Below are 16627 nucleotides of genomic sequence, written 5' to 3'. Positions count from 1 at the left end.
GTGTGCCTAGGTTGTCATTTAAATCGGCAGTTTGGGCTCAAAACTCGTCTCCCTCTCACCACCCTCCAGGTCACGTTGCAGAGCAGCCTGAGACCACACAACCTGGCCTCCTTTGGGGTGAAACCAAATGGAAACCTGTGCTCCCGAAGAGCAGGAAGCTGTGGATGTTCAGTCTGTGAGGCACACCTAGAGCTGGCCAACACAAATCCCCTCAAATTGCAGCACTGCAGATTCTTGGGCACTCAGCACCCATTGCTTTATGTTACAGTTGGCTCCTCTTCAATTTTTAAAATTTCAATAATTTTTTGAGCGGAATTAAACACAAATGTAACAACTACCTACTATTTCTTTCTATATTATAAATAACCGTCCACGACAGGTGGCTATTTAATGGCAGAGGAACAGCAGCTATAAAGTAGGCTACTACACCGAAAGGTAAATCTTGGTCCCATCGGAGTCCATGGAACAATTCATTTGCTTTTGCCCTGGAAGGTCTCCACTTCTTTCCCTGTCAGAAACAAATTTACTCTGCAACGATTTCAGAAGCAGTACATGAATCAAGGCCATACAGAAGTATTGCTGGGAATGCAGTTCACCCTCACGATTTATACAGGTGATTTTTTTTTGAAACTGCCACCTTTGAAGGTAAATACGGTTAAGGCAAGAGTAACTAAACCAATCAAATGGAACTAACAGGGAAATAAAACCCCTTTTCTGTCCCAGTTAATCATCCAGACTCCCTTGGCAGCCTGCAGTCACATGAGCAGGAGAAGGCAATCCACAGGGAACCCAGATGACCTGCTAGGGTCACATGCCCGCCTTTTAGGTTGCTGAAGTTCAAACAAATTCTGTCTTTCCTACCATAAGCTTACAGAAGCCACTCTGATGTAAATGAGCACCACTCTGCCTTTCAGCTGCCTGCACAGGGGAACCTGCCCAGGTGACACAGCCAACACAAAGCCTCAGAGATAGACCCATGACATACACTGTCCATATGAGCTCTGCCCGTGCTGCCTTCCAGGGACAGTCGCACAAAGTGGCTGTCCACAGCCTCTGTTCCCAAGATGTTCAGCTCCTGCACCATGCCCAGGATGCCTGGTGAGCTCCTCCTGTGGCACCCAGCTGCATTTGTCAGCAGACAGGTCTGGTCGACACATACAAAAGCCATTGCGTAAACTTTGTGGTTGGGCCTGGACAAGAAGAGATGTCCTGAATGCCTAGTCAGAAGGAAGAGGTGTTCAGAAGTGTCTCTGTGGGAGCTGGAGAAGGATGCAAGTAAGGTGAGGAGCAATGTCAAGTGAGGGATCTATCAAAACAAAACCTCAGTCTGCCAGATACTGGTGGATGTACAAACTCCACTGAGTACTTGGCAGAGATCTCACCTTGGTCCCAGACATAACTGTGCCAAGTCCCTTAAAGAGAAGCAAGTACCCTGACTTCACACTAAAGAAAGGAGAAACAGATGCAGAATCCTCATTTCTAGCCCAGGAGTCCTTCACCTGCAGTACTGCCTTATTTTAAACAGGTGTATTTCAGTCCGTGTGCGGTAGCGAGTGTTGTATCAGCAGGCTGTGTGTCAGTGTCTAGCTTACCATATTAACTTCTGAACATTTGAGTCTCTTTGGGCCACATTTTGACACAAGGTTCTGGTCTCAGAGATCTCTGTTAGCTTAATTGACCCAAGCATCAGAAAGGAGGCAGGAGAACTGATTAGTACTGCACCTAAGGGAAAGACTGCAGCAGAGCTCAACCTTTTTTAATTGCTGGAGAATCCATAGGGCAGACAGAAATGGTGCACCACTAGACACCAAAGAACCCACTGCAAGAAAAAATCCATGGGAAACAAGTTTTCATCAGTTCTGATCCTTACTAACCTCCCTGCTCTTTTGTGTCCTTAAACTATACTTCTTAAAGACCATAATCATTTCGCACACAAGACAAATTATTTTTCTATTACAGCAACCTCTTCACTTGACAGCCAGGTGCAAGTTAGAAAATAAAGGATTATAAACACTTAATACCTGTTATCAAGATGAAGTTTCAGCTGTCATAAATAAGCAATGCATTAAAAAAAAAAAAATCAGGCTATGGCAATGTGGGAGATGAGCATGACAAAACATAGCCCAGGACAGCAGAAAGCAAATGGCTGGCAGCGCAGCCCTCCTCAGCTGGAACTGATTTCTAGTATTAACTTGCAAACTACGCAGGTACTTGAGTTGCAAAACACACCACTGTGGTTTAGAAACCTGACGTTCCCAGCCCCAAACTGCTCTTACGCTGCACCTAGACAGAGGGAGAGCAAGAGGCAGCCAAGGAACCCGCTTTGCTTGAGTTCGTGGCACAAGGTGCTGGAAACAAAATTTCTTCCTTTGCAACTTACTTTGTTGCTTGCTATAGGAACTTCTGTGCAGCCTTGGGAATAATCTAGAAGCTGCAGTTTTGTGCACAACATTCTTGTTGACATTTCCAGGAATGCTGGCCTCATTTCTTCCACAGCAAAATACAATCTTCTGCTGCCAGCCTTATGTCATCTCTGTCGACATCTGGAGTTAACAGCCTGGAAAGCACATACTGGGGCTCTTCTTAGCTGCCTGAAGCCTTTACTCCTGCTCAGGGCCTCCTCCCTGACTTCAGCATGCCCCATCAGCCACAGGCCCCGCTGCACCTGCCAGCATCTGCTTGCACTGTTTAAAGAGCAAAGTCCCTTATAGTCCACCTACTTTAACCCTCCCATCCCTTTGGGGACTAAGTCTTCTGTGCAAAGCACCAGGCCTGCAGCTGCCCAGGGAGTTTAGCGAGCAGTCAGGAGTAAGTCTGTGCTGGTGCATGTGATTCAGAAGCTGTTTCTGATGGGAAAGTACCTGGTCTACTGAACTGGCCATTTGTGGAGCAGGAGGCTGGAGGAGATGCCCTCCAGAGGTTCCTTCCAACCCATGCGCTTCTACCAGTCTGAAAACTTCAGGAAATGCTGACTCTCATCACAACTTAATTTCAGACACAACAGCAATGATCCCACAGCAGTTATTTTATATGGTATTTCCAAGCTGGCAAAAACTCTCGCACAGACAAGTATACCAGCAAGGAACTTGTTTGGCTAGTTGGGTGTTGGTGTATTTATAGCTGCACCTTCATAAGGAAGCTGTTGCTTTATCACTAGGCCTGAAAATAGCACCATCTATACACCGAGGAGTTGTGCAACATAGGGAAGTAAATTTCTTAGGCCAAGACAGAAGTCCTGTCTTTAAGATATATTTTGTAAAGAACAAAAATCTAGTTCAGTTCTTGATTTTTTTCATGACTTGGTAAATATGGATTTTTAAATACCATTTCGGTATTGGATGTTGTCATCCAACAGGCTTAGTCAATCTACAAGACTTAGGAAAAGTTTTATTTTTAAGTTCTTAAAAAACAGGGGGTGTAAGAACGAGAGGTTCTACTATGAGCAAGCAATTCTATTTGGAGTCAGTTCAGGTAATGAAAGGACCATCAAACTCGGTTACCTTCATGAGCGGACAACGCAGGCATTCGATGCGTTACCACTTACTGGTACTCCAAAAGTCAACCGGTAAGATGCAGCCTTGTATTCTTGTTCGAGAAGTGTGGGTGCTTCCGACAGCACGCTGGAACTTCCACCGTGCTACAAACACCTGTCAGATTAACAATATCGTCAGCTTGGGTTTTTGCCCTCTCATCTACACTTAGGATTACCTGCCATTCTAGACAGCAGCATAAACTCTTTGTGCGAACAAAAGCTGACATTCGCACTACTTAAGTTTATTCTGGCTGCAAGTGCAAGTTCCAGTGGAATCCATTTTTTTTTCTTTTTTGCTTATGCTGAGTGTTTGCATTGACACAGCCATAAGCAATGGCTAAAACTGGGGTTCAGTCATAATGTAAATAAAGCTACAGAAAAGGATTACTTGGAAATGCCAGCAGCAGAATGCTGAGCCCTAACAGACATGAGCACTCTTTGGGCTTTTCCAGCTCTTTTCCTGTCTTTTATCCAACAGGTTTCCATAACCCATTAACCTCTAAAGCTTGCACGTGAAGGGCAGAAGGAAGAGAGTAATGGAAATCTCTTCCTTATGCCTGGCCCCTAAGAGAACTCCACTGAACAAGTCTGTTATTTGGAAATGTAAACACTTTGGAGGACTAGATCTTGATCCCAAGAGCAAACAAATATCTGGACCTTCCCAAACCCTACCAAAAATTCTTGAAAGCATTCCCAGGTATGCAACAAGACCTACTGCAGGAGTTCATGTGGCCCATCCTCCTACAGTTCAATGGAAAAGAGGAATGACTGTCAAAGGCAAACACTAATTTTTTGTCTGGGAAACAACAGTAAAATTGAGGTGCATGGTTTTTCAGGTGATTATCAAAACACACTAGTGATTCTGATAAGATGACCGAGGTCAAGACAGCTTAGAAAAATCTCTTATTGCAATAAACACCACAAATGTTTTCAGGAAAAGCATGAAGACTGATATTAAAAAAAAAAAAAAAAAAAAAAAAAAAGCAAAACAACAAAACCCACAGACAAAGCAGGAGAAAACTAACAAATTTCGGGACAATCAAATGCAGACCTAAATACTCCAAAGACTTAGCTCTGTCCTAAGAGGAAAAAAAAAGGGTCCATCATGGATCTACACATTGTTAAATGAACAGCTACTGCACTGACTCACTATCAAACAGAACCAGTCCTTCTCCATGTCTTGTGTATTTCCAGAAAACTATTGGGATTTTCCTTCTAGGATAAGCTAAATTACTTATTTGTGCTTTTGAATCCACTTGAATATCACTGTCACTTGACAACAGAACATTTGGGGAAACAGTGAGAATGAGAAATCTAGAACACATCAACTGAGTATTTCTTCTCTTTATTGCATTTCCTGTTAATGATAGTTGCACTTAAAAAAATACACACCCCCAGATCTTTTGGCTGCAAGCAGCTACATCAGCTAATTCTTGAATTAGCTCCTTTCAGCTGTAGTGGAGAAGGAGCCAGGGAAGAAAGAGGAATAGAAGAAGAGCAAGTTGCAAAATTCCTTAGATTTGGTAGTGGAGGAACAAACTATGATTTCTATTAATTTAATCTCAGAAAATAAATTTAACTTACAGAAATAGGTTCTAGAATTTTTTTATACCATTATTTCTAAATTTCTGATTTCCTGAAAATAAGCAAGAGCAGGCTGCAAGCCCTATTAAAAAAATATTTAAAAAAAATCAAAGCTTGGCAGAATCCCGTCTAAGGTGTTAGTTTCTAGAGAAACAAATAGCTGTTTTATTGACTTTGTTACACAACTTTCAGCAAATCGAGATGTTTATTTGTTAACAACAACTCCATTTGCAAGGTGCGCTCTCCTGGAACGCTCGAGTTGAACCCTGTCCAGAGGGAGAGTGCGCAGCCAGAGCGCCATCGAGTACCTCACTGGCTCGGGAACCAAGTTTTTACCGCGATCCACCACCAGCCTCGCAGGGAAAGGGTGGGAAACTCCGGCTGTTGGGGGGGAAGCGGCGCTACTCGTAAGTAGGCACCACAAAGCGAGCAGCCGGCTTTAGCGAGTCGGTACATGGCAGCAGCTTTGCAGCACCGTGCGGCGGCGGGGAGAGCCCTGTCGCACACACCCCCCCTCCGCGGAACAGCCCCGCGGGCAGGGGCGGCCACAGACTCCCCCCTCCCCCCACCAGCCGTGCCCCCCCCGCAGGGCGCCGGGCAGCGAGCCGAGCCACGCGCCGCTCACGGGGCACGGCCCGGCGCGCGCAGCCCCCGCGGGTGCCGGGGAGGCGCTCAGCAAGGCCGCGGCGCTGGGCCGTGCCGGGCCAACCCCCTCAGAGCCGGGCTGACGGGAGGGGAAACGGCGCCGCCACGCTTCCGCCGAGCTCGGCCGCCGGGGAAGGGAACGGCTCCGTCCGCTGCCTCAGGGAGCCCCGCGCGCGAACCGCCCCGCCCCCGCCCGACAAGGCGTCACTCCCCGGGCACGTGGCCTTTTACGCCGCTCGCGCATGACGTCACCGCGTTCCGCCAGGCCTCCCTGACCAATCGGCGGCGCGCTTAGTGAAGAGGCGCCGCGCGGCGGCGCGCGCGCCAGTCAGCGCAAAGCTTACACCGCGGCCGCGCGCCGCCGCCCCGCCCTCCCCGGCGCGGCGCACGGAGGGAGGGAGAAGGGCCCGCTGGAAGTTAAGATGGCGGCGCGTGCGTGAGTGCGGCGCGGGCTGAGCCTCCTGCCGGCGCCGTTGCGGCGGGTTCCTGCTTCCTCGCGCCGCGCGCCGCGGCGGGCCAGCCGAGAGCTCCGCCGGTGGCCTTGAGCGGCCCCGGGGGAGGGACGGAGGCCGCGCACCCCCTCCCCCGCCGCCCCCCCGCCCCCATTGTGTGCCCGGCCCCCGCCCGCCCGCCTCCCTTCGCCGGGGGGGGCTGAGCGGCGGCGTGGAACATGACCTCGATCCACTTCGTGGTGCACCCGCTGCCGGGCACCGAGGACCAGCTCAATGACCGGTGAGGGGCAGGCCGTGCGGCGGGGGGCGGAGGGGAGGGGCCGGCCCGCCGGGGCTCGGCCCCCTGTGGGTGAGGGGAGCGGCCGGAGCGCGGCGCGGCGGGGGCGCCCCGGGGGAGCGGGCAGTACCGGCCGCCGGGGACGTTCCGGCACACCCCCCCCCCCCCCCGCCACCAGCACCCCGGCCGCCGCGCCGCAGGGCCCCGGCGCTTTCCCCCGGCAGAGGCCGGCGTCGAGGAGCGGTGCGGGCCGCGCCGCACGCAGCCGGCCCCTCCGGGCAGCCGCCGCCGTAAACTTTGGCCCCCGAGGGCGCGGGGGTGGGGGACCGTGACCTTCGCCGCGGGCCCGCCGCCCCTGCGCGGCCCCGCGGGGACTGCGGCCTGCCGGGGGAGTCCCGGCGCCTGGCGGAGGAAGTGGGCTCCCGAGGATCCCCGGCCGGGGACGAGGAGGAGCGAGAAACGTGTCCATATTAATCAGAGATGGAGCGAGGCAGACAATGCGGATGGGGGATCGCGGTGCGTGTGAGGGAGTGACGGGAGCGAGGATAAAGGATCGCTGCGCGGGGTGTTACCGGCGCACGTACCGCCGGTGCGCCCCGCCGCGCCCGCCTGCTGCCGGACCCCGGCGGGGCCCGTCTCCGGGCCGCCGGTTCCGTGCGGCTGGGCCGGGGCGGGAGTGACAGCCGGGGCAGCTGTGCCGCCTGCTTGGTGACCTGGCGGCCAAGTTTGTGTTGGGCTGGGGGGGAGGCACTGCGGGCTGGGGAGAAAGAGGAATGCTTGGGGGAAAATCAACCCCCGAACCGAATTTTCTTCACTGCTTGACGCGTGCGTGACGGCGCTCTCTGTGGCTGTCACCTATGTCTTCTGTAGCAATTAATAATGGTACGCGTTACAGCTTGTCAATTTCACTCGCGCTCTTTTATATGGAAATTCTTAAGAAATGTGTACCTCCTTGTTTTTAATTTCTTAGAGATTTATGTGTGAGTAAATCAAGATCTTTAATCATCGCTGGATAGATTATTATTTTTTACACTACAGACAAAATACTACTTGATTTTTATAAATAGTATTTATAAACCTTCAAAAGTATGGGTGCTTAGTTAGATTGTTCTGGTTTTGATCTTACCAGGTTTCAGAATAGGTGAGGGTCCAGCTCGCTTCACTACTTGTAGTTCCATCACTTTTCCTAGACCAGTCTTTGCTGAGATGCCTCTGTTAAAACACAGCTGAGGTTTCAGGACTTACGATGAGGAAAATAGGTCATTGTAAAGATAACATTTCTGCCAAACTACATCATCTGTGCCCTTAAACAGGGAAAAGAAACTCCTAATGATAAAATAGGTCTGAAACCTGAACTGTGTTAGTGTGGAGTGTCCGTCCCGTTCTTCCCCCCCCCCCCCCCCCCCCTTAACCTGATAATACATTTTACAGGTTCCTGTTTCCTAGGAGGCCTACCAGTTCCTAAGGGATTGAGTGGCTTTCTCCACAGTAATACGTTCAAGTTTGGCATACATCATCTCTCTTTAGAGTGTCAAACTGAGAGGTGATGCTGTACTAGGAGTTCTACTTCTTCATTGCACTGTTTTGATTTAGGGTAAGATCTAGCACTTTGAACTTGAAAGGACCCCAGTGGTTTTTGGTTTTCTTTCTTTTTTTTTTTTTATGTTGATAGGTCCTTAGAAAACATTTAGCATGTAATTATCACACTTTGTTTGGAGTGAGAGAGCTCATCTGATTTTTTCTTTATCATCACCTGTTTTGTTGACTTACTGATGTTAAATATAATGTCCCTTCATAACGCTTCCTAATTTTTTTTTAAGGTTGGTTTTTTTTTTTCCCTTTCCCCCTTCTTACCACAGAAGCAGTTCTTACAACTTCTGTTTGATACAGGAAGCTTCATAACGTGTAATTAATATATGGAGAAAGCTGCACAAGTGCTATTAAGTTGTGACTTATTCTGAAAAAACAAGTGGCTCCTTGATCAGAGCTGCAAGTCATAAATTTCTATTTCATAAATATAATTTTACTAGAAACGCGGTAGCTGTGTATCAGAACTTGTAATGCAGTGAAATCAGAATGATTCATAAATAGGGTTGAAGCACACACATATATGCTGGAAACGCCAGTTCAATTTTATCAGCAGCATTGCTGCTTATTACTGTTCTGTCAATGTAGATCATGATCTAGATAGGTTAATAAATTCTCATATACATGCTTATAGAAGTTAGGAACTTGGAACATCTCATTTCTATGTGGTGTTTCTTTCCCTTCTCACACTTTACAGGCTTTTTGGAATTTGTGCTGCAGACAGTGCTCAGTAGCCCAAGTTAGGTTTTTTTTCTGTCAGCCTTCTGAATGACAGTTCCTTCTCAAATTCCAATTTTGGGACCCTAATTCTGCATTGTATGCTTTCATATGTAGCATACATAGAATGTGATCAATAGTATTTCTTTCAGTAATGGATCCACGTTCTGTATCTAAGGAATAATCGCATCTTTAAACCTGAGGGATGTCTTGGTGCAATCCTTGTGTGTTCAGAATACAGGACAGTTTCATATTTTTGTGATAAGTTGATAAGTTATGCTTTAATAATCAGCATAGATGTGTGAAGAGGGTGAAATGTGTTTGGAAAGCATACTTCTGAAGTATTGCTCTGTTCCTAAGCAGTCTCGAGAATTCGAGGAAGTAGGGTTTTTTCAGTTTGGTTGGTGCAGTTTGTGTCATTCTGTTTTACAGTTTGATTTTCTGTGGAATTTGTTATACCTCTTATTCATGCAGCAACTTGGAGAATGGTAAAAAGCTTTAAAGAAAAAAAGGAAAAAGTAACTGTAGAACCGCAAATAGTTGGTTCCTGAGCATGCCTACTCATCATCTGAAAGTACTTCTTAACTAGTGTTTTCTAAACCACTAGTTCATACTGTACCTTGATGGTAGTTATTAGACCTCTCTCAAATAATTTGAAGCAGCGTTGGCTTGTTCATGGTATTCACTCAGATGTCTGGAAGCTAGCTGCACTCAAAGCTTGTAGAGGACAAGGTTATGTTTAGTTTTGCAGTTGTATTAGGATTCATTTTTTGAAATTGATGGTAGGGTAAGCTTTTTCTGGTAATTAGGAAGATAGGTAACTTGGAATTTTTCTTCTAAGCAATTTGTTCTCTGCGCACTGAGTATGGTAAGTTTTAATGGGAGAAAAATTAGGTATGGCTTGCGGTTTGAGAAACAGTTCCATGAACTATTTGGGATGTAAATAATCAATGGCTTTAATCTTTGAAAAAGAGATGCCCAGCTTCTCTTGCAGTGGGTATTAGATGTATTTCGTTGGTTATCCACCTGTTTCATGCATGTTTCAGGGTTGGAGACTTTGTGCTTTCTGAAGGAAGTTTGACACACAATTTCATAGATAAGTTAGTCTTAGTAAATTCTTCTTAGTATATTTTTTACTTTGTGTTGTGTTAGGAAGTGGGTGTAACCATGACAAATAACCATTTCTTGGCTATTATGAAACCTCACAGGAGCAGTTCAACTTGCTGCTCAGTAGAACAAGAAGGGGAGTCTTTCACCTTACAGGAATGGCTTTCCGTACGCGAACTAACCTTCAGGGACAGGGTTCATCTCAAGGCTTTGCCTTCATTTTTACCGTATACTAAGAAATTTCTTGTCAGCTAAGCCATTTAAGTCCTAGCATAGGGTAAGAAGTCGTTTCTGAAGTGGTCATTGACACAATGTTAATATACTGTTTTTCTCCTTGAAGATGAGACATAATGAACTTGGTTAAATGAAGGGTATTCTGAATTTAGGATGAGTGTTAAGACATGGTATGTAGTAAGTTTTCCCACAGTAAGCTTTTTGAAACAACTGTTGTGACTCAGAAAAGTTCGTTCGAAGCTTCAGCACGTATTTACGTACAGTCAGCTTTGAGGGAGGAAAGGATTATCTCAATTTTACGTGAGTTTGGTTTCCTTAATGATATATTAAATGCTTCTTACTCAAATATTTCTTACTTTAGGCCATGCCTGAACTGAGAAATTAGCTAGTGTACTTTAAATTTCCTGCATTGTTTACACCTTCTGGTAATCAATTTATGTGGAAAAAGTACCTAGACACAGACTAAAAGTGTATGTTCTTGCTATCTTGTGGCTTATGTACATGAAAACATCATTTCAAGGTAATAGGCAAGTGATCAGTGGATATGTGGGCTGCTACTCTGGCAGATTTTCTTACCCTTCCTGTTGCATTTACTGATGAGCAAATCTGGTAAAAATCCCAAGCAGATGTTGCTGGAAGGAGCTGGCGCAGGGTGTGGTGTTATTCTGTGAAAGGAGTCAGCAGGGATGTGGAACTGGTGTCCCGGCCCCACATGTCTGTGGGAGCCATGCAAGGAGAGGGAGAGCTGGCTCCTGCTAATGCAAGTGTTTAGCCCTGAACTCCCTCTCCGACTCCGCAGGCATGCTGGGAGAGTACCTGTCCTCTTGCGGAGAGGAAGGCAGCCCGAGCATGAACTTCCCTGCTGTTACATGTAATCTGCATTGGTGCTCAAAGCTGGGGGAAAGAAGGGATTGATGAACTTGCTCTTAGATAGAAAACCTGCAAATTGTGTGCAGATAGTACAGTACTTCTTTTAGCTCAAGTGGTTTATTTTGGTGCACTTTAAACAGTTGCCTAATCTACTTTAGCAAAAGTGAAGTTAGCCTGCCTCAAACAGGAATAGATGATTTAGTTACAGAGAAACCATTGCTGATGTAGTATTTTAATGGCCTGAGTTACAGTTGCTTGATGAGACACTTTAGTAATGGGAGAAGTGTTGGCTTCTTAGGATTCATTTCCTGAAACCATAACAAAATTTAAATTGACTTCTTTTAGAAGAGAGTGAGGGAATGGGATGACTATCATGGCATTATTATTATTGTCAGACTCCTAGTTTGAAACACTTTTTAAAAATAAAAAGTTTTAGCTGTATCAGAAGGTTTGCACCACCACTGTGGTTATACAGGCGGGCCATTATAGGATTTGTACATTGAGCAGCAGTGCATTAAGGTTTTTATCTTTATTTCAGTATTGTTTAAGGATGATAATTTGGGAAGCTAAGCATACACATAAGCGTAATTTCGTATCTGGTTGAATGTGAAAGGTTACTTATACACAGGCCAACAGTTTAGGTCTTTTTGGACTTTGCTCTGCCAGGGTCCTTTTCTGGTTATAATTTTTTGCTACACCCCAGACACTGCTTTTTAGAGATTACGTATGTAATTGTCCATGAATGTTCATGCTGAAACTTTACTGAGATGTTGTAACTGGTTGCTCTCATCTGGAAGGGGAGGTTTGTTATTCTTCTTACCTTGCACTGACTTTTGCACTAACTTTTAAGTGCCTGATTACACAGTAAACCGACTTAGCTCTATATAATTTTAGCAAATTAACCCTGGCAAAGTGAAATAAATGGAGTTTTATGAATTAGGAAACTGAAATGGTTTATCTCCTGGTTGGGTGAGCATCTGAGTAGATGGATAAAAAAGGGAGGGGGTTTAAAAAGTGCTGCAGGAGGGTGAGTTGGGAGTGAAGAACAGGGAAGAGGAAGCAGGGTTGAGTTCCTTCCATTTTGAGAGCAGCAAGTTTATTTTGGCTACTGTAATGTGAAACTGTACTGTGAATGCGATCTGGGCTGAGAGTAGTTGCGACCTGTCACAAGGAATTTAGTAAAATGGTAATTGGGGCACAAATGCTGCCTTTTTTCCTTCTCAAATTATCTATGAGGTTTGAGCATATCTGTTGTTAGACCAATGATAGAAGTAAGATTAATGGAGGAAGATACTATTAGCTGTATTTTAAGGTTGGCAATGCAAGTCAGAGCTGTCAGAAACCAGCTTTTTCTGATTTTAAGAACAGTAAGGTATCAGTCAGCGACATTATGTGCTAATTCTGGTAAAAGGCAAAATCTATTATCAATAGTATACTTTTAAGGTGATTTTTATATAGTACATATTTATTAAATGTTCTAGTTGCCATTTAGAGGAGACTTTTGTAAAAAGATGTTTGTGAAACATATGTAATTAAACCATAAAATAGATGTAAAGGTTATGATGCTTTTTTCTTAAGCTCTCTAAAGTTTAAGTAGATAACTGTTCCTACACAATTACATCAATGTGAAAAATTACTTAACACTGAGGAAAAAACCCCAAGGATCTACCTAAGCATGGCAAGTTTTGCAATGTGTTGTGGCTGCCTTTTTACAGTTATGGCATCGTTAACTGTGACTTAAATGAATTAGACAATAGTATGTATTTGAAAATTCCATAAAGAAGGAGAAGGGATTTCAAGGTAGCTTTTAGTGTAGTGATTACACTAACAGCAGTCTAGGTTGTTAAGTTTGCAAGATGCTCCCCATAAAAGCAGCTGGTTTTTTGTCTTTCCCTGCATCAGCTCAACAGCCGCTTATGCAGAAGAAAACTGTATACACTGATAACAAAAACTACTTGTGATTTTCAGTTGCACAAACTTTTTTTTTTAAGCTCTAATTCAATGAGGTCCAGTAAGCATTTGGCTGTTAGTAATAATTTCACATAGAAGACTGCAGTAGTTGGCACCTGTATATGCCCCAGAGAAAACATGGGGACAGGTCCTAGTTGTAGAAGCTAGAGGATTTTAAATTGGGAGGAACAATTAGGAGAAAGAATACTGAAATAAGTGTGCAAATGTAATTTTCAAGGTGTACGTGTATTTTGTCCAAATCTGTAAGCTTGTCAGTTTAAATGAGGATGGTTAGTCCTCTACATCAATAATTATCCAGGTTTCAGTATCCTTAATTCTTCTCTTTTTCTGGCCTAAAACTGTTTTGACAATAAACTCTGTGCTCTACTTTTTCAAGCCTTTCTGTGCTTAAAAAAACAGTCAACCCACACTGCTTCCTTTTTCTCTTACCCTTCCCCTCCAAAGCAAATTAACTATTCCGTTTTAATTTAAAGAGCTTTTGGTTACATTTGAGAGAGAACACATACCACCTCTCTGATGCAAAGGTATGAAGTTTGCCTATTCTAAACACTCCAAAAATACTGTAAAACTGAGTAGAAGGGCATAAGGTGAGCACAGAGGTCATCTTCATTTATGTAAAACTGACAGTTAGGTTCCAGTTGAGGAGCGATGTAACTATAGAATTTGCTGTCTTTGAAAATTTTGTCTTCGTCTCACAAGTCTCACTGCTACTGCCAGCGCTTGTCAGGGGAATTTCTTATGGTAAATGTGCTTCACCTTGTCTTTCAGGAAATCTTAGCTACTGTGCTTTAAAGTGCAATGTGTTCTACAGTACTGATCCGTGTGGGTACAGAAAAGTTTTGAATATTTGCTTGCCACCCTTTTGTAACACCCCAGCATGGTTATTTTGTGACAGTTCTAAAAATGATTTTTTTAACATAGCATTGTGTGGTTTGTTTCACTGGCTAGACTTTTGTAATCCCGAGTCTGGTGGTGTTACTCTGTAAGATGTTTCTTAGAGACTTCTCCAACTGTTTACATCCACAATGGAGATTAAATGTATCTTTTCTTCAGTTTTGTTTTGGACAGCTTTTCTTGATTAAACTGGTTACTACCTTTTATCAGAAAGGATGCTCCATAATAGCTTGAGGTCTCTTATGTTTCTGATTTCATTTTACATGGTGTTTAATAAAGAATGCAGAATAAGAAATTTTGAAAACATTCACATGATTGGTACTATTTTGTACATTAACTGTGTTGGAACTTATCAATGTTGTTGTTTTTATTGCCAGCTGTGAGGTCTGCCAATTTAATTTGTGACAACAGTGTAACCTCAACAGATGAAAGCAGGAAGGCTGCTGGAGACTTCAGCAATCTTACGAATTTGTCTTCAGCACGCTCCCTCCACACACACACACACTCAAGAGGGTGTGTTTTTGTTAGGTTGGTTTTTTTGCTTTTTACTCTAAGTAATCAGTATTGTGCACAGTGGGAATATCTTGAGTATTCCAGGGTGACTGTACCCATGCAGCTGTAGTTTTCCTGGTCATTAGAAAATAGCCCACAAATACCACCAAGCTCTGTGCACAGAGCACAATTTCTGACTTTCTGCAGTGTGTTTGCCATCATCTCTAGTTAAGCTGGATGTAATTTTTAACAACTACTACCTTACTTATACAAAGTAAAAAAAGTTTCTAAGTAAGTTGTAGAGTAAGAAGTAGTAGTTGACTAGTTTAAGCCAAGCCTGTGTTAAAACAGCATTTTAAAAATCTCTTACAGTCTTTCAGTATGCTTCATTCTCTTTTCCGTTAAGTTTCCTCAGACTCTCACCTTTTTCACCTTTGGGATAGATTCTCTCTTTATATACATAGGTAGTTCCAATAAAATGAGGTTGATCTTGATTGGGATCTCTTGATTCTACTAAAAATTATTTCACTATATAGTTTCCAGCATGGAATCTGGCATTTACTTAATATGGATAAATGTTTCTGCTATAGAGTTTTTACCAAAAACTTAGCTGGAAAATATGTATTTACCCATGTGAATGCAGTTGAATGAGAGCTGTAGGCCTTACTCTGTTGTCATTTGAAGTCATTTGGCTTTATCACTTCCTTCAATAAGTGTTGTATCATTTTAATTTCTCATTCATCTTGCAAAATTGATTTTCTTAAATGTGTCTCTCAGTGTTTATTCTTTCATTTATGGTATGAAGTTTTGCTGTTCTCTGTCCAGCCTGAAAATGACCAGAGCTGCTTTTTTTCCCCCTTTCTAGTAAATAGGAAGTTGTCTTCTTCTGCAGAGAATTTATGGCTTTTAATCCATTTTATATTGTTTTTCCTTTTAATATAACTGAGTTATTGTTGCCTGACCTTTAATGAAAATCTCTTAGGTTGGTGAAACTCCTTTTCTTTTTCTTTGTTTGACCATACTTAATGCTTTAGTAACAGCAGTTTTCCTTCTTTCTCTTCCCTGCGCCCCGCCCCCCCCCCCTTGTAAAGGCATTATTTAGACAGTGTTCTGGCAAAATGTATCTGTCTCTAGAGCAAGGAAGGTACTTAATAAAACATTCCAATGATACAAATCATACCATCATACCATCTTGTCATTGTGGAGCAGATTGGGTAGGCAGAATGTATGCAATGCTCTTAATGGGACGGAGTGGGGGGATAACAGGCTCTAATAGCCAAAGCTTTGTTTCTTTCTCATGGTGCAGAGTCTCTGTCTGGCAAGTTTGTTACCTGAAGTAGTATGACTGTAGCCAAAATGTGAAGCAGGAGGTATGCAAGGTGCTGCTTCATAAATTCTTGTAGAGGAACCAAAATACTAGTTATGCTGAGGAGGAGGCACCTGGAGTTTCGTGGCTGTGGTACAGACAGATGGAAAAGAGAGAATCTGTTTCTAGGCAATGGAAAAAAGTATTGTGATGAGCTGTGCACCTCAAAAGCTGGGTTTTCTTTTGAGTTATTTTGCCTGCAGTGCGCATCTGACAAAGTGTTTTGGCTGCTTTTTTTCTGCCATGGTGCTTGCTCTCTACTACTCTCTATGCCAGGCCTCGTTCCATTCCTATCTAAATCAGAGATGCAGTGTCTGAGAGGAAGGTTTTGAAGATGTATGTTTAGTAGTATACAGTGCAGTGTGAGGAGAGGAGTCCATGGTATTTAAAACGCAGTTTTTAAGAAGTTTGAAAAAGTGAAATGCAGGCGATACTGTGATATCAAGAGTTTTTGTTTAAGACTTCAAGCCTTGAAATTGAAGGAATTGGCAAAGAAAGGACTGGACATGCTGTATGATCTTTCCCTATTGCTAAAGCTAATTCAGCATGTGAATAAGCATGATGGAGTTTAATGCAAAGCAATTAGAATTGTCTTGTTTGTGCACTTGTACAAAATACACTGTTGCTTTTCTCCACCCAAGACAAAAATTACTTAATAATGTGACAGTCCTTACTCTTAAAAATATTTTTGTAGCATTTGAATGCTCTGCTCAAAGGCCATTTTCCAGCATTGCACATAGTGGTTGTGGCTTCCAAAAGCTTATAGCAAGAACGAAAAGGAAAATGATGGAGAGATTATGCTTTGAGTTCCCACAGTAGCCTCAGCTGAGACCAGAATCTGACTCTCCTGGCTTTAAGCTGATGTGCTGGTAAATAAGACAGCCTCCATGGTGGCTTGT

General features: G+C 43.9%; 1 protein-coding gene across 13 annotated transcripts in view; it reads left to right on the top strand.

Moving 5' to 3' along the window:
- Positions 1 to 6161: 6161 nt before the first annotated feature.
- Positions 6162 to 16627, top strand: part of UBR5 (ubiquitin protein ligase E3 component n-recognin 5) — an 88699-nt gene continuing 78233 nt past the window's right edge. For 9 of the 13 annotated variants that reach the window (XM_040588959.1, XM_040588958.1, XM_040588950.1 and 6 more), the window contains exon 1: positions 6162 to 6493. In XM_040588959.1, the coding sequence (XP_040444893.1) occupies positions 6432 to 6493 (62 nt within the window). In that variant the 5' untranslated portion in view covers positions 6162 to 6431. The remainder of the gene's footprint in view (positions 6494 to 16627) is intronic. The other 4 variants (XM_040588956.1, XM_040588955.1, XM_040588952.1 and 1 more) reach the window with 1 other exon arrangement.

Source organism: Falco naumanni, chromosome 3, assembly GCF_017639655.2.
Source record: "Falco naumanni isolate bFalNau1 chromosome 3, bFalNau1.pat, whole genome shotgun sequence".
NCBI lineage: Eukaryota > Metazoa > Chordata > Aves > Falconiformes > Falconidae > Falco > Falco naumanni.
This window is presented reverse-complemented; position numbering and strand designations above follow the sequence as displayed.